Source organism: Delphinapterus leucas, chromosome 7 (genome assembly GCF_059928025.1).
Source record: "Delphinapterus leucas isolate spDelLeu-1000000601 "Yukka" chromosome 7, BTC_Dleu_Yukka2, whole genome shotgun sequence".
Lineage (NCBI taxonomy): Eukaryota > Metazoa > Chordata > Mammalia > Artiodactyla > Monodontidae > Delphinapterus > Delphinapterus leucas.
Genome location: NC_143135.1, coordinates 79,712,000 through 79,737,007, shown reverse-complemented (window position 1 = coordinate 79,737,007; position 25,008 = coordinate 79,712,000). Strand labels below are relative to the sequence as shown.

Genomic DNA, 25,008 nt, shown 5'->3' with positions numbered 1-25,008 from the left:
ATGATGTGTGACATTTCCAGACATGGCCCACAAACACCTTCCCTGAATACTCCTCCCTGCTTTTCCCTTTTCTAGCTATTTAAGCTTTCAGCCATTGTAGAATTTTACGGTTTCATAGAAACACATGGGAAAGCCATACCCATGAGAAATTATAACCTTTTCATCATTTAATTATTCTATTTGTAAAATTCTTATCCTGGTTTCTGTGCTATTATTTCCCATTGCTTTTGCATTACTTTGAGTTGCTGTATATTTTAACTAAAATATAATACTTCCTTCAACGTTTAAAGACATTATATATATACATATATGTATATATATAAAACCATGGAAGACTGAAACGTTAATAATATCTTATATTTTATTAAACAAATGATGATACAGAAATAAGAGCCAAAATATTTATTACTGATTCCTTAAATACATTATTTAAAAACTCTTAGCTAAAACATTAAATTTTTGAGCCACTGGAAAAGTGAACTGCCTCACAGAAATACTTAATATTATATAGGGAATATGCTATTTTAACATTGACTCCATTAAGTTATTACTTTAAAAGGTACAGGGTGCTGTCATTACCCATTAAAATAAAAACACAATGAGATAAACAACACAGGACAACTACATGCTAATATTTTGAACTAACACTTCAAATGTGGACTGACCACATATTTTATTTAAAGCTTAAATAATAAATGTTTATTTTGGCTAAGACAGCTTTTATTGTCATTAGGTTCTACTGATTTTTGAGAAATAGAGCTGCTCCACACTGAATCCATTGATCTTGGCTGCCCCCACATGGAATGTCGATATTGATCACCACATGATCCCTTTCAGCACTTGTGTAAACAGGCAAAGATATGCACTCATCAGGGGAATATGGACCATATGCGCCCTGTTTAAAAAGAATTAATTTTGTTTTAAAATACAGCAATATACTGTGTTGCAACAGATCATTAGATAACCAAATATTAACACAAAATCTTCCCAAATAATAAAATATATTTAACATTTTATTATGAAATGTTTTAAATAAAGACTAGCATAATAAACCACATCATTCAGTTGCAACAATTATCAGCTCATGGCCAACTGTATTTCATTTATAACCTCCCCCAGCCCCAAATAATAGAGTATTTTGAATCAAATCCTACACATTATAAAATTTCATCTATAAGTATTTAAATATATGTCTATAAATAAAATATAAAAATATAATCAAAATATTATATCACATAAAAATATTAACAATAATTCCTTAATATCATCTTATACCCACTATGCCATTTTCCCATAATTTTTAAAAGATTTTTTTGGAAGAACCGCAATTCAAATAGAGCCCACACTTTGAGGTTTGTTATGTGTCCTAATTCTCCTAAATTTATTTTTTCTCCTTTATTCCTTGTAATTTGTTTGCTAAAGAACTATACCAAAGAGTTGCCCACATTCTGACTTTTGTTCGCTACATTCCCATGGTGTCATGTTCTTCTGCTCCCTGTATTCTTGTAAAGTGGGTCTGCAGGTGAGTTCAGATTCAGATTCAATTTCTGGTAAAAACACTGCATAGGTAGTAGTGTATACTTCAATCAAGAGGCATATAAAGTCTGGGTGTCTCTCTTTTTAGCTATTAGGAGCCATTGATGATCATTATTTATATTTAAGATTAAAAAATGATAATCTAATTCTACATGCCTTCATTTCCAGGCAGAAACAAATCTATAAAGAGGAACTTCCAGTTATCAATCATTTGATTACCATGAGGTACAGTTCATATAGGAAAGGCTGGAATAAATGTTATCTAATTTCCCTTTATTTACATGCTTTTAAAATAATGCATTTGTTCCCTAGCATACTGTAAAGGTGATCAATGAGCACCCTCTATTTTTTTAAGTATCATTATGAACTGGTGGATTTAAACATGTTCAATGTGCTTCAATGCAATGCAATTACTATCTTATTGGTGTTCAAAATGTCAATCTTTGTGCAGTGGGAACTCATTAGGCTGGCTCCTGAGGGTTTTTGTTTTTGTTTTGATATGTCCCTAGTAGTCTTCAGTAGCTTTCTTACCTTCTAGTATGTCAAGATGTTGTAAGTTCATCTTGTTTATTTGCTGTCCCAGAAATCAAAAATTAGTCATTACTCTGAGGATCCTTGGTTCCTTTAATGAGAAATGGTACTAGAGATCATAGTCTGGGTGCTAGGAATGATCTATCATTCTCCTTCTAGGATTTTTCAGTGACTGAAGCTTAGAAATATGTATTTTTTTTAAAGAAAAACATCAGAAGTTCATAATAGTAATTCCAATTCAAATTTAGGATTCATGTTTTTATTGAATTTATATAATTTTATTCAACTAATGGATAAGTTTTTAGAGTTAGAATGAAACTTAAGAGAAAAGTTAGACTCATTCTAGAATTTTACAAGTGACAAATCAGAAACCCATGAAGAATTTATCATGGTAACCTAGTTAGGCAAGTGGCAAAGTTGCTATAGGTAGTACGATTGAAAAAAAAATTGGCGTTAGCTTGTTTAGGAGCTCCTGACCCTAGAGAGTAGATTACTCTCTGAGCATCTGTTTCCCTATCATAAAAGGAACATAAACAACACTGGTCCACCTAATGGGATGTTGGGTGAATCCAATGATGTATTATTAAGGAGTTCAAATACAAAGCATTATTTATTCACATAAGGACTACATATGCATAACTTTTCTTTAATTCCTACTAATTCTTAAATCAATTAGAAAAAAAGTCCCAGCTTTTTACCATCTACTACAGGTCATGGATGGTGCTAGGATAGAGAGAAATAAAAATATTTTTTCCTTCATGAAGAAATTTAAAGCATTCTATTTTTAAGTCTAAGTGGGCATTATATGGAATTTTGATTGTCTTTTCCAATCCTTTTCTCTACCCCCACAACACTAACTTTTCTAAGTCCTTGATATAAAACAGTTAAGTCCCTTTGAAAACTCATTCATTTCTAAAATTCCTAAATTGTAACCTGATTGACATGAGAAAATTCATTCTTTATGAAGAATCATTACCCAAATAGATAAGAAGACCATCTGCCCTGAATGTTTCTAATTTTCCTCTATGTTTGTATTGATGATTCTGTTACTCATCCATTCATTTAACAGCATTTATGTGCTAATATTGTAAGTAGAATTATAAAAGCAAAGCATTTCAATATATATCCAAATAGAGAAAATAATAATCTTCTTTAAAGCTTAAAATTTAGTTTAAGAAACAACATACACATCAAATATTTAGAATATAATTTTTGGCAAAATGAGTATTTTAAAGAAAATCAAAATAAACTACTACTCTGGGATATGTTAACCTAACAAGGATTAATGGAGAGAATGAATCCTGAGTTGGGCCTCAGAAAAATACAGAATTTGGAGTAAAGAGAATTTTCAACCATTATTAGTCACTGCCTAATCTCTTCCCTCTTCTCCAATTCTGCTTAAATGGCAAAGCTTTAGCATTCACAAATTCCTGTAATTTTCATAACTCCTTAGCCATTCCTAAAATTAATAACCTAGTGTAGGCTTTCTTTTGGTATTGCCTTTAAATTCTTCAGCAAAGAGCAGACAAACATTGCATATTTGTTGAACTGAAATGATCTGAACCTATGAATGTCTATAATCCTAGAAAAGTTCTTAAATTATCTTCCTCTGCCACTCTATATTTGCTTTCTTTCCCATAACTTCTATGGTCAAAAATGAAAACATCACATTGAAATGTTTTATAATGCTATTCCTTTCTATTCAGAAGATTTTCTCTATATCTCTTCATTTTAATGCCAAGCAATTTTCTCTTTAAATTAGGAATTTAAGAGTAATGCAAAGTTGATTCTTTGCATATTCACTATCAATTTACCAGTTTTTGTATATATTTCCAAACCCTTCCAAACTTGCTTTTGGTTGTAGGCTTTTTGTTTGTTTTAAAGTGAGGGTACAAATCTTTCCAGCAAAACGTACAGTGTTTTAAAAGCGAAGTACCACAGTTGCTTCTTAAAATTTTACTTGTCATTGCTTAAAATCTCATAAACAGTAAATGTTACAACCTTCTGTAAAAAAAGTTAAATGGACTTGCCCTTATGTCACCAATAAATAAATGATCAAAGTAACAGAGCTAAGTACTTGGGCATTCTCACACTTAACACAATACCTTATGCAGACAGAAACTTTATATTGTTTAACTGAATTAAATTCTTATGCCACAATTCCCTCTTTAATATGTTTATCTTAACAGACAAAGTACAGATCCTGCTGGGCTGAAATATTTGGATGAAACTAAAATTTTATTAATAACTATTAATAAATACACTAAGTGCTCAGTTAATGCAAAAAGATATATTAGGAAAACTTCAAATAATATTATATTATATGTAAACAAATTAGTTTGACATTGTTAAAATTAAATAATTAAAAATCTATATATTATGATTACTCACGCTCATGCCCATGCCCCAGGGAAAGTGGCTTAAAAGTATATGTGTACTACAAACAGAAGGCAATATGCTAATATGTGAAAGAAGACATTTACAAAGGCAAACGGTGATATTTGGTATTACATAGCCAACAAACTAAAGAAAATAACAAAATAAAACAACACCAGGAAACAAAAAAGCCCCAAATTATCCAGGTTAATTATGTTAACTATTTGGCCGATATCAACTCAAATTTCATTATAATAAAACACATGAGGGCAAACCAAAATATTTTTCTCATCAGAAATATATCTATGCATAAAGTCCAACTAACTTATTCTAACATATGCTTTCTGAATGTTTATGAACCAAGTCAGTGAACAGTTATTTTTTTTTAGAAAAGAAGATGTTATGACATCACAGGTTTCATGTATGTAAAAGTGGCATTATTAGTAAAGCAACCCTGGAAAAAATAACTATCTCAAAACAGGAAACAAAACAACTTGCCAACAATGAATATTTTGAAAGACTTCGTTCTGTCAAGAATGTCTAGCTACTCTACTTTGGTAGAGAAATACTTCCCTCTATTTTTCAATAATACAATGCTAACAACATTGCTCTCATAGTAAGTTCTTAAGAAAAAAAAACCTGTCACATAGAAAAGACAGTAATTAAATATTTATTATATTTTAACCAGAGTGCATCCAAGGCAGAGTTTTCAGCATATATCATTTCATATATATGGTGAAAATACTTTAACGTAAAGAAAAGACTGTTACTGTGAGTTGCTTGTGTAATCATTATATAGTCATAATTTCCCTGAGAATGAAATTGTTTCTGAAGTTGTACTGTCAGTTGTGGCAACTGTTGGAAGGTGTAGGCCTGTGGGGTTCAGGCTGGTCCAGGGCTTCTATGTTACTGTGGGGCTGATAAACCCGAAGTAACACTCTTTATTGGAAAAATAGAACAAAGGCAAACTGACTTCCTGTGGAATGTCAGAACAGGACATTATCTAAGACTGATCTACCTCATAAAGTAGTGTTTCCCAAGCTATGTTATGTGGAACATAGATCCAGATGGAGGGTGGGGTGTAGATGCATGTACAGGGTTGCATGTTAAGTATTTTGGGAGTTCTCAGCGTTTTTAATATCCTCAAATACATCATGAAGTTCCAAATTTAAATCCGTTTACTGAACAATTTTTCAGAGAACCATTATGGAATAATGTAGTGTCAAACAATTTTTAGGAACTGCTTTGGAGAAAGTGAATGCTTTTTTGGGTAAAATCCTGTAGGGAAATCTTATTGTACCTATATTAATTTAACCCCTAGAACTGAACTGGAACTTGAAGAACCTTAAGAGTCTGCATCATGAATGAATGAACGCATAAATGAACAGTGTGACTGTAGGTATGTTAACGTCCTGCACATAGATAATGGTAAACAGAAACACTAGGAAAACATTAGCACCAGCATTTTACTTCCTTTTAATTCTTGAGCATTCATAATTCTAATTTTGTTAACTGGCAAAGTACATTACATTTATAATAGAAGCAATGGTAAACCTCCCCCTCCCCTCAATAAAAGGCTTAGAATTTGTTGTTCATATCCTTTGTTAAGTATTACCACATATTAAAAAATCTCAAAGTTCTTCACTCTTCTGCAACCTAAAATGCTCTTTAAAAAAATGTAGGTGCTATGTACCTCCTAGTGCCTGAGTTGTGTGGCATGTTTCTGCTGAAATAATGCTATTCAGGACTTTTAGGGGTCAGATAATATTATTGAAATAATTTGTGGAAAAACCTTCTTCTGACCTAAAAGGAATTAGTCACCAAAGTTCTGAACTCCATTATTTTATCTAAGCTTATCAAAGGATTCTGAACTTTCTGCAATAAAGTAGCTGTAAGAGTAAGTGGCAAAAGTAATTCTTTTTACTTGTTCATATAAATTGATGTTGATGCGTCCTTCGATTTTATGCTGGTTCCTTCCCTCTTGGTAAAAACGCGTTAAAATGCTGATGCCCCCACCAAATTCTGTAAAACTTATTAAAAACAGCTATAGTTGCCCTAAAAAAAATGATTTCTTGAACAAAAATAGTGCTTAACTCAAGCAGAAGTTGGAGAGTTTGATAGTTTATACAGAGTCAGCAAACTTTTCTGTAAGAGGTCAGATAGTAAATATTTTATGGGCTATATGGTCTTGGATACAACTATATCCTCAACTCTGCTGTAGTGTCTGAAAGCATCTACATAAATGGGCATAGCTGTTTTCCAAACAAAACTTTCTTTATGGACACTGGAATTTGAATTTCAGATAATTTTCACATCATAGAATATTGGGTTGGCCAAAAAGTTCGTTCGGGTTTTTCTGTAACATCTTGCAGAAAAACCTGAACAAACTTTTTGGCCAATCCAGTACTATCCTTCTAAGTTTTTCATCTGTTTAAAAATGTAAAAGTCATTCATGCTCACAAGACTGTGGGCTGTACAAAAACAGGCAGCATACTGGATTTGGCTTGTGGCCTGTAGTTTTCCAAACTCTGGTTTATACTGTTAGGTTGCCTCAGTATTAGGCCTAAGATTTAAGAGAGATAACCTGGATTTGAAACTTAGTTGCTTACCTATTAACTATGTTATCTTTATCTTGGTCAAGTTATACAATCTTTTAAGCTTCCATTTTCTTAGTTTACAATGGAGATGATAATTCCTATTTCAAATGTTTTTGGAAAGCCTAAATATCTTGTATTCTAAACAGTTTGTACAGTGCTTGGCACATAACCAATACAAATAAATGCTCATTGCTATTGTTCAAACACTAGTGCTACTACTGGGGGACCCATAACAAATCACTCTATTTACCAGATTCACGGCTTCTTCCTCAGCAAAACAGAGAGAAAAACTACTCTACCATACTCAGAGGACTGCAATGAAAGGTAAGTGTGATTGTATTTCACCCTATGCCAATCCTCAATTCTCTCAGTGCTAGACTGCTTTTCTAAAACTACAGATCTGATCTTACAACACACGTGGTCTAAGCTCTCAATGGCTTTCTATGATCATAAGATAGTCTAAACTCCTTGGCATGGCTCCATGGCTTGTCGTACTTGGTCTTAGTCTTCCTTTCTGACCGCATCCCCTACCACTCTCCATTTGAACCATTCCAGTACATTCCAGATATACTATACTTTCAGTTCCCAAAATAACCTAAATTCTTTTCGTATCTCCATGCATTTAAATATACTTCCCCTTCTATATGGAATGCCTTGCCCCTACCATTTTTGAATTTGTCCTTGAACTTTTCTTACTTCTACTGTGACTACAGTCCTGAGAAGCTGCTTCCTCTCCCTGTGAGGTCATCTGACTTTCCCTCATCTGCTTATACAAGATAGAGCTGAGGTCTCCTTCATTTGCCAAAGCACTTCATGTAAACCTCCATAATTGTACTTCTGTAACTCTGAACTCTAATAGTTTCTTTACCCGTTTGCTCCTCTACTCAACAGAAGACTCTGATGGAAGAGATTTATTTTTGTTATCCCAGGGTTCAGAATATGGTACATAGGAACTTAATTATCTAATGATGATTGAAAGCACTTAGTACACTATAAAGCACCGTATGAAATAAGTTAATTATTATACTATTATAAAAACATTTAAAAGTGTTGGCATCAGGAAAAATTAGACTTACCATGTATGACGCCCTGCTAGGTACTTCACAGACACAGGACCTTATTTATTCCTCAACATGGTCCTATACAAACATCATTATCTCCACTTTCAAATGAGGAAACTGGCTCAATGAGGTTAGGTAATTTGCTCCAAATCACCCAGCTCATAAGTTTGGGAGCTGGGAGTGGCATTTAGACTGCTGGACTCCAAAATTTCATTTTCTGAAACATTTAGCAATATACCTCATATTCTCTCCTTCTTAGCTGATCTAGAAGAGGCAGTCAAAGCAGTAAGATTATATGGGACGAAGAGGCTCGCTGTAAAGGAAGGAGGGGAAAAAAGAGGTGGGGAAGTATCTTAAACCCTTCCATTACATGGCAGGAAAAAGTGCAGAAGGCTTTGGGAAATCTCTTTTATAAAAATAATAAATTCATATTATCTTTCAGCCACCTCTTTTATTGGCTAAATATTCCAATTCATTTTACCTCTCTTTACATGAGATATTTTTCAAATTAAATTACTTTTAGCTTTCTATTCCAATCCTGATTTTTTAAAGTGTGGTAAATAAAACTGGATAGAAATGATACTCAAAGTAAAATATTGTGGAGGGATAAATTCCAAGTCTTATAATGTTATGTTGCTTTTCATACAACCCAGTTAACAGATTGGCTTCTGTTCATAACCACACTGCATTCCTGATCTGCATTCAGTTTGTGATCAATTATGTGGGTATTGCTCTAGGTCACTCTCTTTTGCATTTATGCCTACTCATTCTCCATGCTCTATTTTTATTGCTGGGGTTTCTCCTTAAGTGAATCATTTTATATATGTCCTACCTTTCCCCCCATCAAGGTCATTATATGGCTTTCAAATTTGTTTGCCAGAGAAGTAACACTTCTCATAATTTGGATTCATTTGAATTCATCTCTGTCATCATATACAATTTTATATATTATGGTTATAACCCTCAGCAAATTTTAGCCTTAACTTTTTTTTTTTTTTTTTTTTGCTGTATGCGGGCCTCTCACAGCTGTGGCCTCTCCCGCTGCGGAGCACAGGCTCCGGACGCGCAGGCTTAGTGGCCATGGCTCACGGGCCCAGCCGCTCCGCGGCATGTGGGATCCTCCCGGACCGGGGCATGAACCTGTGTCCTCTGCATCGGCAGGCGGACCCCCAACCACTGCGCCACCAGGGAAGCCCTAGCCTTAACTTTTGTATAGAACTTTCGATCTGGTCCACACACCTAATGTGTGTAATCCATAATTTACCAACTTTTTGACATACAAATTTCTTACATGAATCAATAGCCAGAGAGAAATAAAATAAAGATGATTTCAACTTCTCCCTTCTCTGTCACTCTACTACTAGAGAAAATGAAGCTTATATGGGGGGTGGAAATGGCGAGTTTCACAGAAATGTATGTTCCTTTAGGTCAGAGGATGCTCTTATAGCTCTCTGAGCAATAACTGTTAATTTTGGCTTTACTAGTTTTTATTTTAAAATAAATATTTTGATGCTTTGGATTTTTTTATTTTACAAAAAGAATTATAATAATTGGAAAATTCAATGAAGTATTTCACAACTAGAAAACTCATTTTTCTTGTAGTAAGCAGTATATGAAATAGTTTGTTGGTGATTAGATACAGAATCAAAACTTTAAAGTTTATTCACATGTATTCTTACTTACATTTAGTAAAAGTTATGTGTTTCATCTACAACTATGTCTTATTGTAAAGGCAAATATCCCTCAAGTGCCATTGTTGAAAGTTCTTTCAAAAATTGAAGGTTTTGGACTTCCCTGATGGCGCAGTGGTTAAGAATCCACCTGCCAATGCAGGGGACACGGGTTCAAGCCCTGGTCTGGGAAGATTCCACATGCCGTGGAGCAACTAAGGCCGTGCGTCACAACTACTGAGCCTGCGCTCTAGAGCCCACGTGCCACAACTACTGAAGCATGAGCGCCTAGAGCCCATGCCCCACAACAAGAGAAGCCACCACAATGAGAAGACTGTGCACCACAACAAAGAGTAACCCCCACTCGACACAACTAGAAAAAAGCCCGTGTGCAGCAATGAAGACCCAATGCAGCCAAAAATAAATAAATAAATTTATTAAAAAAAAAATTGAAGGTTTTAAAAGGGAAAAAGTTAACCGAATAAGCCTCTGTCAAGACAGTTTTCTTCATCTGCCAATCAGCAGCATAGTGACATGGTATTAGATGTGTATTAACATCTTGATGCTTTCGATTTCTGCATGCCAAGCTACAGGGAAGTCATTTAACTTATGTGAACACACATTTCCTCATTTGAAAACAGGAATAATAATATCTACCTTGCAGGGCTACTCAGAAAAGTATGTAAGGTAAAGTATATAAAACATTTAGCACACTGCTGAAAATAATAGGAACACAATATGTGGTAGTTCAGATTACCATTTAAGGCTTTTTTCTTATTAGACTATAACTTATTTAGAAATTAAAAACTATAATGTTATTCTTTCCATAACAAAATAAAGCTTTTAAAATGTCCTGTACATCTTAAAAATTATAAAGGACATAATATTTGGACTGTAAATTTGTTCAAATGCAGGTAAGATTAGAAAGTAAATGAAAAATTCATAGGCCAATTATATCTTATTGAAAAGATAAAATCTAAAAATGAATTGATTAAATTAAAACTTGTTCCTGTTAAAAATGTATTACCTGTGGAATCCAGCCCATAAAACAAGGGAGAACTGATGATACACTAGGAGAATCATGCTGATTTTCAGAAAGTCGATTTCCATCAAAACTGCATCCTTCCAGTAATAAGCCACTGATCTGTCATAGAAACATATAAACCATTAAAATATGTATTAAAGGCTGAAATGGCAGGAGTTACTACAGTATATCTTCAGAAGAAAGGCAACAATTTCCATTGTGACTATTCATTCCAAACAATGTGAAAACAAAGATCATGGTATTTTGTTTGATAATAATGTAGGTGAAGACCTGAACCAATGTTCACTGTGAGCTTCCTTTAGGCTGAATCCTCAATTTTAGCAAGTATTTTGGAAAAAAAGACTTATAAATGTCATTAGTTATATAATTGCATATGTCTTGGCATTAGATTAATAGACATATAATGACAAAAGCCAAAAAGTTACTCTTTTTCCAGGAGGGGGAAAGAAAAGTATACTAGAGAAAAAGAACATGTGCTACCTGCTTGGAATTCCAACATCATTTTCTAAAAAATAGAACAAAATTTGGAAAGGTTAATGAAAAGATTCTTGACATGTCATGCAGAGCTGAAAGAAGAATAAAAAAGGAGAAAGTTCATCTCTTATTCTAAATTAAACTTAGTGTAAATTTATAAAGTTATGAAAATAAAAATATAATTATTTTGGTAATATTAGTTTCATATTTCTTTAAAAGTGTTCATTCTTTTTGTTTCTGTAGTGTTAATCTACCCTGAGTTTATCTAAAGGCAACAAACGTAGAGCCTGCATTTGCATTCAGACCCCCATCTATAGTCTCACAATTTAAACTTGATAGAAAATGTAAACAATCTTATAAATATTGTATAGTACATTTTAAGTTAACATACTATAGAATTTTAGAGTCAAGGGAACACTTTAAGTTGGAAGTGTTGAAATCATTTTCAGTTATAACTAGAGAATGGTTTAGGGACAAGGAGGTACTAGTAGAGTATGCCTTGACAAATAGTTCTGATTAGCTAAATTTATAGTAGGGTTCTTTACCATGAAAAGATAAGCAACTTGTTTGTCAGTGAAAGAGATGGGATTAAAAATAGAATTATTGAATTCCTAAGTTCAATATTCTTTCTACTATACCACTAATGTGATGTTATACAGGCCACTTCAGGGTTGTTGAAGTATTGCCTTGAAGAAACGTAAATTAAAATTTAAAGAGTACTTGCTAATTTCAGTGCTAGAAAATCTCTACAAGATAATTCTTCTAAGGCCTCTTCTAGAAATTTCATTGAGTTTTGCGCTCAATTGGTCTTTATAGAAATTTGTAAAAGTAGTCCCCACTGATAGTGTCACAACTTGACTATGTAATATGCATATACAGATATAAACTCATCATTTTCCTCTTCTAACCAGGGGGTAGGAGGGGTGAGAAATACTATTCTCTGGAGCCTATTTCAGTAATTGGCACCACTGACCATGTAGTTGCTTAATCAGACACCTGGGAGGCATTCTTGGTTCCTTCTCCTGAACTTCCCACATGCCATCAACTATCAAGTCCAGCCACTTCCAAGAAAATCTTTTAAATCTCTCCTTTTCTCTCTATACTCTCTATCATTCCCCTACTTTGGAATGTAAAGTAAAAAAAATGAAAACATAAGAACTTCAAAAAGCGATACCCTGTTGTTTATATAATAAAATGATAATATATCAGGGATTGGAGTAGTATCAACAAATGGTACCCTTGTTCCATCTGGAATTCTGCATCAATGGAAGGTGAAAAAACAGGTAGGCCCAAAATATTACCTTTATTACTGAAAAAGATAGTTTGGAGGATATAACAGGTCTCCAGGCAAATGGACTTGCTAATATCAACACTAAACACAAGAATTTGGAAGGCTTAACTTCTAGTTATGACAGTACTAAGCTAAGGAGCCAGCTGTACCAGGTGCAGAGACTGCCTTGAAGGGGCAGAGCAGAATGTGTACACCCAAAAGAAAAGCATAGGAAGGCGCAGTATTCAGCCCTGGGTTTCTGACTCAAACTCACAGTCAGATAAACACCTTTATCTGACACCTTTCCTGGAAAGGAAGGAGTCAGGTAGAAGGCAGAGAGTGTCTAGGAGTATGAACCTTAGTAAATATTCCTCCACGCAGAAAAAAACAACAGGAGCAGGAAATAAGAAATCCCCTCTAACATTATATTTAAAACACTTGGAAAATTGCCTGATATACAGCAAATGCTCAATAAGTATTAGCTATTATTGTTCATTTAATCTAATCCATATTCAAATTTCTAGACATTTAGAATTGTTTCATATAGTGTATCCATTTAAATAAGGCAAAATAAGGTTTGATTGGAAATTATTTAAATAATTCCAATCAAAAAATTTTTGCTTATATTTGATTTTGCAAAATATTTCCCAAATTTGTCCTAGATAACTGAGTCTATCCATCACTTAATTTATACATCAAAGAGCTAGGCGATGTGTTAGAGCATGCTTTCTAATTTGATCAATACTGTACTTCCACTCTATTTTTCACCTCCTTTAAATGATAAGCCATATTAAAATGCTATTTATACTTAACATATATACTTATGGGGCAAACTTCATATTTTTCTATTAAAAGTTTGTTAGAAGTCTATCTTAGTCATTAGTACCTTATTGTGCATGACACATATCCCTTGGATGCAAAGAAATAATTACTGAGATCAGAGCTCATTTGTTTACATTATTTTATTTTATTTTTTCAAGTAGATATTTTTTTGAATTCCAGTACTTTCTTTATTTCCACAAGAGAGACATTTGAAAATATTAACTATATCAACACCTGATCTCTCTTTTCTTTTACTTTAATCTTTTTTTAATTGAAGTATAGTTGATTTACAATATTGTGCTAATTTCAGGTGTACAGTGAAGTAATTCAGTTATACATACATATATATCTATTTCTTTCAGATTCTTTCCCCTTATAGGTTATTACAAAATATTGAGTATAGCTCCCTGTGCTATACAGTAGGTCCTTGTTGGTCATCTATTTTATGCATAGTAGTGTGTATATGTTAATCCCAAACTCCTAATTTATCCCTCTCTCCCTCTTTCCCCTTTGGTAACCATAGGGGCTATGTCTGTTTACATTATTTTAAAAGAACAGCATTGTTGAGGCTGCTTCTTGACATCTGTACAAATATACTATTTGAGTTGAACGCAAATAATTAAGTGAAAGGCATCTAAATGTGCATCTCTTGCTGTAATACCATTTCCTCTAACTATTCTTGTTTTGCTTATAAATGCATAGCTTTCAATTTAACAGAATAGGAACAGCATAAAATCATTAAAGCAAAAGGAAAAGAATCTGTACTTGGATGTTATTCACACTTGAAACCTCTGATTAAAACATCTGAAACAGAGGGGCAGTTGCAAAAGTAAGAAAATAAAAAAACAAAACAACAATGACAACAAAAACTCCAAAAAAAAACCCCACACATATTTCGTTCTGTTTATAGTTTCAAAACCATTTATTAAGGGGAGTATGTATCAGGCCAACCACAATTGCATAAATATATTTCAAATAACTAACTACCATGACCCCAACCTACTTTGAAAAGCCTATTTTAAGATCAATCTGATTCAATTCTTTGAGGTGAGACTCAAAAGGGATTAGCAACAGTAATAGTAGTGACTTTGCTCACTAAAAACAGGATTAAAGCCATTAATTTATTTCATATACAATGCTGAATTCCTTGAATACTTCTTATTTTAACTTGAATTTTAACTTGGATTTAACACTGAATTAAATGTTTCCTTTGCACAGCAAAGGAAACCATCACATAATGAAAAGATAAGCTATGGAATGAGAGAAAATATTTGCAAACAATGTACCAACAAGGGGTTAATATACAAAATATACAAAGAGCTCACACAACACAATATTGAAAAAACAAACTACCCAGTCAAAAAATGGGCAGAAGACTTAAATAGACATTTCTCCAAAGACGACTTTCAGATGGCCAACAGACACATGAAAAGATACTCAATATCACTAATTTTAGAGAAATGTAAGTCAAAACTATAATGAGGTATCACCGCACACCTGTCAGAATGGGTATCATCAAAAAGCCTACAAATAATAAATGCTGGAGAGGTTGTGGAGAAAAGGGAACCCTCATACTGTTGGTGGGAATGTAAATTGGTGCAGCCACTGTGAAGAATGGGAGATTCCTTAAAAACTAAGTATAAAGTTACCATATGATCCAGCAATCTCACTCCTGGGCATATATATGAAAAAGATGAAAACTCTAATTTGAAAAGATACATGCACCCCAATGTTCATCACAGAACTATATAGTCAAGATATGGAAACAACCCAAGTGCCCATCAACAGACAACTGACTTAAGAAGATGTGGTATACATATACAATGGGATATTACTCAGCCATAAAAAGAATGAAATACTGTGATTTGCAGCAAGATGGATGGCCCTAAAGAATATACTAAATGAAATAAGTCAGACAGAAAAGCAAATATTATGATATCACATATATGGAATCTAAAAAATAATACAAATGAATCTGTATACAAAACAAACACTCACAGACACAGAAAACAAACTTATGCCTAAATGAACATCTCTCCAAAGAAGACATACAGATGGCCAAGAGGCACATGAAAGGCTCTAATTAGCATCACTAATTAGAGAAATGCAAATCAAAACTACAATGAGGTATCACCTCACACCAGTTAGAATGGACATCATCAGAAAGTCTACAAATAACAAATGCTGGAGAGCATGTGGAGAAAAGGGAACCCCCTTGCACTGTTGGAGGGAATGTAAGTTTATACAGCCACTATGGAGAACTGTATGGAGGTTCCTTAAAATAGTAGAAATAGAATTACCATATGACCCAGCAATCCCACTACTGGGCATATACCCAGAGAAAATCATAATTCAAAAAGATACATGCACCCCAATGTTCATTGCAGCTCTACTTACAATAGCCAGGTCATGGAAGTAACCTAAATGCCCATCGACAGACAAATGGATAAATAAGATGCGGTACATATATACAATGGAATATTACTCAGCCATAAAAAGGAAGGAAATTGGGTCATTTGTAGAGACGTGGATGGACCAAGAGCCTGTCATACAGAGTGAAGTAAGTCAGAAAGAGAAAAGCAAATATCGTGTATTAACACATATATGCGGAGTCTAGAAAAATGGTACAGGTGAACCGGTTTGCAAGGCAGAAATAGAGACAAAGATGTAGAGAAAAAACGTATGGACACCAAGGAGGGAAAGTGGGGGGGTGCTGGTGGTGGGATGAACTGGGAGATTGGGATTAACATATATACACTAATATGTATAAAACAGATAACTAATAAGGACATGCTGTATAAAAAATAAATTAAAAAAAAGAAAACAAACTTATACTTACCAAAGGGGAAAGGGAGGCGGAGATAAAGTAGGCATATAAGATTAACAGATACAAACTACTATACATAAAATAGATAAGCAACAAGGATTTACTCTATAGCACAGCGAACTATATTCACTAATATCCTCTAATGGAAAATAATCTGAAAAAAAAAATATATAACTGAATCACTGTGCTGTATACCTGAAACTAACACAAAATTGTAATTCAACTATACTTCAATTTAAAATATTATATTTATTGTTATCAGTCATATATTTGAAATTATTTTCAGTATATTTAATATATAGTTTTCCTCTTTATTTCTTTTTAATTTTTCTCCTTTTCTGCTAATGGACTGCGTATCTATTTTTAAGCTTTTAACCATATCTTTTGAATAGTAACATTTTCTAATGTTAGTGACAATAGTGACATTTTCTAATGAATTCTTAGTTATTCAGTACTTCTGAACATGACATGGATTTTATTTTAGCATGTTATTTCTAATCTAATTATTACTGTTTAGAGTTTTAGTTTTAGTTTAAACATAATAAAAAGTTATATTTTACAGTCAATACTTAATTTAAATTACATGCTAAAATTAAATTATTTTGTAATTTTTGGGCTCACTATTATTTTTGGTATATTTTGTTTTCTCTCTGGCTTTTCTTTTTCATGTTTTAATGAAACATTAACATTCTTTGAGGTTCTGAGAGTGGTAAGCCCTTGTGGTGTTTGGGTTTCTGGAAATATCTTTTTATTGCTTTCATTACTGAATGATATTTTAGATGGGAATAAAGTTTGAGGTTAACAATTACTATTCCTCATCAATTTGAATATATTACTCACTCCATTGCCTTTTGGCATCTAGTGAGCTGATGAGTAATCTATTTGATGTTATTTTTTGTTTTTTTGTATTTTTTTTTTGGTTGGAACTTTGACTTTTCTATCTGGTAGCTTTTAAGATTTTTTCACTTTAACCCTGATATTGTATAGTTTCATTATAGTGTAACGAGGTGTGAACTTGAATATACTTTTAGTTAATTTTTTTGGTACTTTGCATGTGCATTTCACCTGAGAACTCTTACCATTTTCCAATTCTGGAAAATCCCTGCAACTAATTTTTCAAATTTTGCTTCTCTGCCATTCTGTCTGTTCTATAGTAGAAATCCTTTTACAAGTAGGATAGAATGCCTTAAACTATCCTCTATGTCTGATGATATCTCTTTCATATTTTTAACACTTTACATTTGTGATCAGTTCTGAGTTAATTCCTTAGCACTAACTTCCAATTAATATGTCTTTTTTCAATTGTATCTAATGTAGAGTATATTTAATCTATCAATATTTCATTTAAAGATTATATTTTTCATCTCCAAGACTACTGATTGGTTTTCACATCTACCTACATATAACTGTATTATTTCTGCCTGTTTCTATTCTGTGAGTTCTGATAATTTTTTTAGTGCAAGTTATTCTTTCTTACAACTGTTTACGGAAACTAAATATTTTAACATTTTTTATCAGATTTTCCCAAAAGTAATAATAAATGAAATGACCAGATGTTGATTAACCTAATGATTTTGCTCATTTTCTTTTCTAGGATTAGATTTTTTCCCCATTTATTTGGATTTGGGTTTCTAGGTTCATCTTGAGGGGTATTTTATTTTTCTCCCACATACCTCTATAGTGACATTTCCAAATCTACATAGCTATAAAATTTACAATGCCAGTTTGGAGGTTCTGTTCTGCAGGTGTTGGAGATATTGCAGTTCTAAGCTATTGATCTGGTGGTTAGTGTGGCTCAATATCTAATATTAAGTCTATGCCTTTATCTTTCAGCTCCCTTAACTGAATAACTTTATTCAGTCTCCTTTTATTGGAGAGCTGGAGAGCCTAATCTCAGTCCTGGATTTAAGCAATGACCCTTGTTTCAGTCTCCATTTCACATATAGCACCACTAATTCCTTTCACTCTGCTGGGGCCATACTGTTCATTGCTTCCTACCTCTGGACTTGGAGCTCAAGACCTGTACTTTCAGACTTAGTCACAATTTTACTTTGTCCTGCTTCTGATGCAATGAAATACTGATGTTTGTGGTTTCTTCTTTTTATATTTTTTCTATCATTATATATCTATCTGGAGCAGACAGGATGAATCATTAGCTCCCTGGGCCATCTTCACCTGAAGATCTCAACTGTTTAAAATCAGAATACATTATACAATATAATATATAAAAGGAGGAAAGAAAAATGGGTAGACAAATATCTAGGGGGATATATTAAGTATATCTCTTAGAATGAAAGAAAAATAAAGTTTGTACTGAATGTGTTAGGTCCATTTAATTATAAAAAGAAATTCTGAGGGAAAAGTGTCCTAAAATATTGAAATTAATCTGTATAATGGTTTCATAGGTCTGTTTGCTTATTAAAAAATTCATAAAGTTGTATTCTTAAGATTTGTGCAACTTACTGTATGATATTATGCTTCACTATAAAACTTTACCAAAAATAAGATACAGAGGTCAACATGAGGAGGCTCTACACATAAGCCAAAGACTAGGGATACTGCACATGAAAAAGAATAATAAATGCAATTTACAGAAGCACATTAAATATAAGAAGTTCACACTGATACTTAAAAACAGAAGAAATGTTATTGAACACTGTGGGAAACAGTGTATCAACACCATATTCTGAATATCCCTAGTTTAAATTTTTTTAAAAAATCATTTATCCTTTATTTTCTATATAAAATTCCATGGTATCTAGGTAACCACATAGACCTAGTTGATTAGGCTTCTTTGAAGAAAATTTCAGCTAATAAATGCAGAAGGAATAACAGATTTAGAAAAATTTGTTTCATCTACAACTAACTTCCATTTTATAAGAAACGAGGGACAGAAGAACAAAAGTTACATAATAACACAAGGAAGCCAAGACATGAATATCAACTGTAGATCATTCTATAAGAGAAGTAACCTTGATTCTGTAACAAACAGTGGTATGAAATAATAAGAGGAACCTCATCTAGATGTGAAAAGACATAAGGTACATAATAACCAAACACAGTGTCTGGACCTTGACTCTCATTTGAACAAACTATTGGAAAAGAGTTGTTTTTGAGACAGTGGTAAATATTGTTATGAACTGAGTATTAAATGACGCCAAGGAATTATTGTTAATTTTTGTATGTGTGATAATATATTGTATTTAAGAAAAAAATTTTTTTGAGAAATGGAGGAGTAAAACAAAACAATGTCTGGAATTGCTTCAGCAAAGACAATCAAAAAGAGAAAAAGAAGGAATGTTTCTAAATCTTGAAAACTTTGCATATGGAGATTCATTTTACTATTCTCTCTCCTTCTGTATCTGTTTGCAATTGTTTAATAAGGAAAAATACTACAAAAATTTGGAAAAAACTTGAAGATCAGAGAATATTTAAATTTTCTCTAGGGAATTACCTTCTCTGTCTAGAGCTACTATCCAATACAGTAGCCATGGCCACATGTGCTATTGAGCATTGAGATGTTACTAGTCTGAATTGAGATGTGCCATAAATATGGAATATATGATGGATTTCAAGGACTTTATACAATAAAAAGGAAAGTAAAATATATCATTCATAATTTTAAAATAGTTATTATATGTTGAAGCAACAATATTTTGTATATATTAGGTTAAATAAAATAATATTAAAATTATTTTTATCTGTTTCTTTTACTTTTTTTAATGTAACTACTAGAAAATATAAAATTACATATGTGGCTTGATATAGGTTGAAGAAGGAGAGTGTTCTAGGGAAAGAAATACAAACAGGTTTCTTGGAAGTTTTTGAAAGCTGGGGAAGTACTAGAACCATTGATGGAACTTAGTACATAATACCAGCACACTGACTTTTTTTCAGTAGTGTCAAGTAAAGTCGGAATGTTTCGTAGCAGAAAGACTTTCAAAACAGGAAATTTGAGCCAGTTTTCAGCTTCCTGCTATATTTGCAGAGCATGAGAAGACAGCATTAAATTGGCAAGGCTACCTAAACAGTATAGTCAACTAAGAATTAAAAGTCCTTTAAACTGGTGGAAACATAGTAAGACAGTCAAAGCATTTAATGCTACAAGAATATCAAATAGATTAAAAACCTCTGGTTGCTGTAGTTACTTAAGTTCTTAAGAAAAATCATTTTTTGTTGAACTGGTTTTATATTGTACTAGTTTGCACATACCAACTCATTTTAGAGATTGACTTTTAGAGAAAATTATATTACTAAGCACTCTTATAGTTCCCCCATGATTTAAAAACAATCTCTACTTTATAATGACTATATAAGCATATTCACATTAAGTGCTCAGTTTTAAAATGAAAACTGTCAGAAATATATGTCTTAAAATGAACTATTTAAGGATTTCTTTTTTTGGTAGATTGTCCACTGCTGGACTGATAAGCTACTTATACTCATTTGGGGAGGATGCGTCTAAAGCTCCTAACTCCCAATTCTGATGAAGCCATTCTCCTCATGAAACCTCACATGTCTAAATGTCTAATTTCTTCATTGTTTTAACTTCTATTTCCTGGTAAGCTTTACAAGGGAGGGAACTGAAATATGAATAGCATAATAACCACTTGGTATATGGGCAGACTCTAGCCTGGCATGAAGCAGCCGAAATGAACTGGCAAGCATACGCGGCTATATGACTCTACCAGGTCCCAAAGGAGCAGCAGCTTTCAGGTATCCTAGGGAATTGTGCATTATTAACAAGACTAAAATGTTTTTAATAAGCCTGATTTGCCAAGGTAAAAGACTTGTTTTTGCCTTTTGTGTTTGGCAGCATCAGCAGTCAAGGAGGGAGCTGGAAGCTACCCAGATTTGTCAGGGCAAAACTTTCACAGCCTTGGGCAAGATCTAGAACGCAAGCTGAACGGGTGCTTGATTTACACATTTTCCAGTACTAAGTTTCACAACTGCTGTTTAACAAATAATAAATCAATAATGGTAGTGAGGAAAGTTTAGAGGGTCATGTTCAGGATCTAAAAAAATCAATATACATACATGTTCCCTTAAGCTGGTCTAGGGGGTTGAAATATTGATTGGTGTGGGAACTATAGCCTTGCTTGAACATTTCACTGGTTTAATTCAGTCTAGGGTGGTAGAGATTGAAATACATTCAAAATAAATTAAATTCTGCAGTGACAGTAAAATTCAAACATAATTCAAATCCAATATTCTCCTATCAAAATAATCCTTTTGCTGAAAAATTTGATTAAGAGGAACCTAAATGAGTTATTTAACTTGCTGATTTTGCCAAGTGCAAACAGTGAGGGGCTTACAAAAACGTTTTATCTGATAAATATATCTGGAACTGCAGGTAAGAAATTAGGAAAAGTGCTTCTATAGCTCATATGAATGAGGGGCCAAAGAGAGGAAAAATTCTGTTGAATTACCTCAAATCCCATGTGTAGGGATGGCTTTTTTAACTTAAAGTTGTAAGATATAATTGTATCAAACTTATAATGTTCCTGAATATATTGACCAATGAATATTTTGGTTTTTAACAATATAGTAGCTTTCATGAATGTCAAATGACAGAATTCTGCTTTACTGGATAAGAGCAGAGAACTTTTATTAAAATACACTTTTGTTTCTAATTAAAAAATAAATATTGCCTAATGAAACCTAATCCAAATCAAGTTAAAAGAAATAATAAAACACACACACACATAGGTTTTCAGAGACCCTCATAATAAACATGTCAAGGAAGTTATTATTTATATCCATTGATAAAAGAGACAACAAAGGCTCAGACTGCTTCATTGTTTTTAAAAGTCACATGGCTCTGTTTTGTAGAACTAAGATTAGAATCTTGTTTTAGTTTTTTTTTTTTTTTTTTTTTTGCGGTACGCTGGCCTCTCACTGCTGTGGCCTCTCCCGTTGTGGAGCACATGCTCCGGACGCGCAGGCTCAGCGGCCATAGCTCACGGGCCTAGCCGCTCCGTGTCATGTGGGATCTCCCCGGACTGGGGCACGAATCCATGTCCCCTGCATCGGCAGGCGGACTCTCAACCATTGCGCCACCAGGGAAGTCCTAGAATCTTGCTTTATTAACTGCCAGCCTTTTTCCCCCATCTATAAAACATAACATATATGCTTGGGGTTTTCTGGTTGTAGATCATTTTATTTCTATTTTGTAAGAACAGGAGCGAAATAGTTCTGGAAATATGAACACACCTTGACACAAAATAAAACTCATTTCCCTTGTTTTTTATATCAATATACCCAAACAATGATACTACCATATTATGTGTGTGCTTCACAGCTGCTAAGAGACCACACAACCAGGTAAACTGCATGATTCCTGGATTATACATCATGTATTCCCTCCCTCTCCTTAACAGCTAGGCAACGGTTTATGTGCACCAATAATAGCTAAGGTAGCTCTTACGGGCTAGAGGCTAAGGTTAAAATAAAATGCGAAGGATGAAAGAGAACCTGCTAATTTCTTCAGCTTCAATGGAGAATTTTATAGCAATCTATAGAGCCAAAAGAGAAAGAAAGACCTAGCTTATTGTTAATGATCAAATTTCTGGCACACTATACCATTACAGCTGATGTTAATAATGCCTATTATAGTGCCTCTCCTATTGTTGGCCTTCAACTCAACAATTCAACAAGGTTTTAATGCAGCGCTTATTATGTACGAGGTATTGTTTGAGGTATCTGAGATACAACAAAACTGGAAAAAAAGTGACTACGCTCATGGGACTTACATTCCAGTAGAATAAGACAGACAACAAACAACAAATATAATAAATAAATTATATAGTATGTTAGAAAGCAGTAGTGATATGAAAAGAAAATTGTTGGCCTGAGAACTAGAATTATATAAATAGAACTTCTGAAAAGTCAGTTGCCTAAGGTTAACTAAGTTAAAGAACTATGGTTTTACATTTATTTTAATTATATGTAATATACTGAACTAGATACTGGGGATCTGAAGATGGATAAGACAGTCTTTATCTTCAATGTCATTACAATATCATAAGACAGACCAACACAGATGTATAGAGATAATTTTACTACAACATGCAGCATCTTATATTAGCAGTGGAAAAAAGTTAAGAGGGCAATTCTATGTGCAAGAATGGGAAAGAATGGTAGAGAATGCCAATGACATGGAAGAAGATTGGAGTTGTTGGGGGAAGCATTTCATTAATTTTGTTATTAATATTTGAATGGTTATCTATATTATCTATTATTGCAAGAGTAATGCATTTTTAGCAGAAAAGCTAGCTAGGAAAATTTATACTGCAAAAGATGGCTTAATTTTTTTTTAACATAGTTGGCTTGATTTTAACAGTGAACTAATATACTCACAAATTGTAAACTCCCTAAGGACAATATTTGGTCTAAATTTTTCACACATTTTATACATACTTTATTGTATAGCAAATATTTATTGACTTGAATGTTAGAACAGGTAACCTAACAGAACTTCAAGATTTATATCATTTTTTTACCAAAGTTATATTTTCAAATACTATGTTATATTCCTAAGATTCTTATTTTTGCATTAGAACATGTTGTATCTTGTACAGGTTGTTTCATGTTAAATCTTAACTTACTTTGATTTTTCACACAGGTAATATAATCTATCTCTGCTGATCTTACACTATAGAGATAGGTGACTTTGAGATTGGAGCAAAATCTCTTTATCACAGTTGGTAATTACATAATTTTTGACTCAGATAAACATCTAAAATTATTCTAATACCTTAATTTGCAGCTTTGCTTCTTGCAGTCGACCTTTCCATGAGGCCACAAATTTAAGGCTATCCACAGAGCAGACCACAGCCCTGTGAAAATAAAGCATCAAATGTCAGAAAGAGATAATTTTCAGGAATTAAAATATGAATAGCTATAGAAGATATACACATTCCTATTTATTTAAAATTGAAATATTTATAATGTACAAGTAATCAGATATCTTAGGCTATGCACAATACCTTAGATTTCACACTAAGTTTTTAAAGTTAACTTGTTATGTCAGTCTCCTCTTCAAGGTTGTGTAGGTATCTTGAGGATAGGGTCTTTTATTTTTACATCCTTCATTTTGACCATCATCCTCAAATGCAGGCACATAATGGGGGTTCAATGGGGGTTCAATAAATGTTTACCAGCTGAACTGAAATATGATATTTATAATATGCTCCTGAGGTACTATCAATTGAATATCCCCCAAAGCACTAAAAAGAAACTAAATTTTTTTCAGTATGTTTTTGGAAGTGTCTCTTTCATTGCATTCTAACTTCTTAAAAATGATAGAGTATATATGATATGATATTCCAAATTTGTTTTTAAAAAGAGTTTGAACTTAACCATCAAATACTGTTTCCCACCAAGAAGCCTAGTCAGCATTGTCTAACAGAATTTTCTACAGAGATAAATATATTTTCATTCAGTCCAAAATGGCAGCCACTACCCAAATGTGGCTATTGAGAACTTTAAATGTGGCTAGTGTATTGAGAAATTACATTTTTAATTTTATTTAACTTGTTTGGGGGGTGCTATTAAAGAATTTTAATAGCAGGTGGTGTTAGCAGTCCTTTTCTTCCTGATACAGACCAGGGTTTTTCCATCTGACTTTATAGTAGGACCACTTGGATTTGTGTGGTGTAAGCAGGATGGAAAGAGGGGAGAAGGTTCAAGGGGGAAATACGCTTTTACATAAATCACATGTGAAGGGAGTTTTGAAGTCATTATTGCTATTGCTTCACGATGATGGGATTGCTTGTTTCTTTTGATATTACGTTGTAT

General features: G+C 33.1%; 1 protein-coding gene across 1 annotated transcript in view; it reads right to left on the bottom strand.

The window, feature by feature from the left end:
• Positions 1-359: 359 nt before the first annotated feature.
• DYNC2H1 (dynein cytoplasmic 2 heavy chain 1) overlaps positions 360-25,008 on the bottom strand; it is a 364,877-nt gene continuing 340,228 nt past the window's right edge. The window contains exons 87-89 of the mRNA XM_022560560.2: positions 23,966-24,047; positions 10,799-10,915; positions 360-895 (exon numbers count right to left, since the gene is read on the bottom strand). Coding sequence (XP_022416268.1) covers positions 737-895; positions 10,799-10,915; positions 23,966-24,047 — 358 coding nt within the window. The 3' untranslated portion in view covers positions 360-736. The remainder of the gene's footprint in view (positions 896-10,798; positions 10,916-23,965; positions 24,048-25,008) is intronic.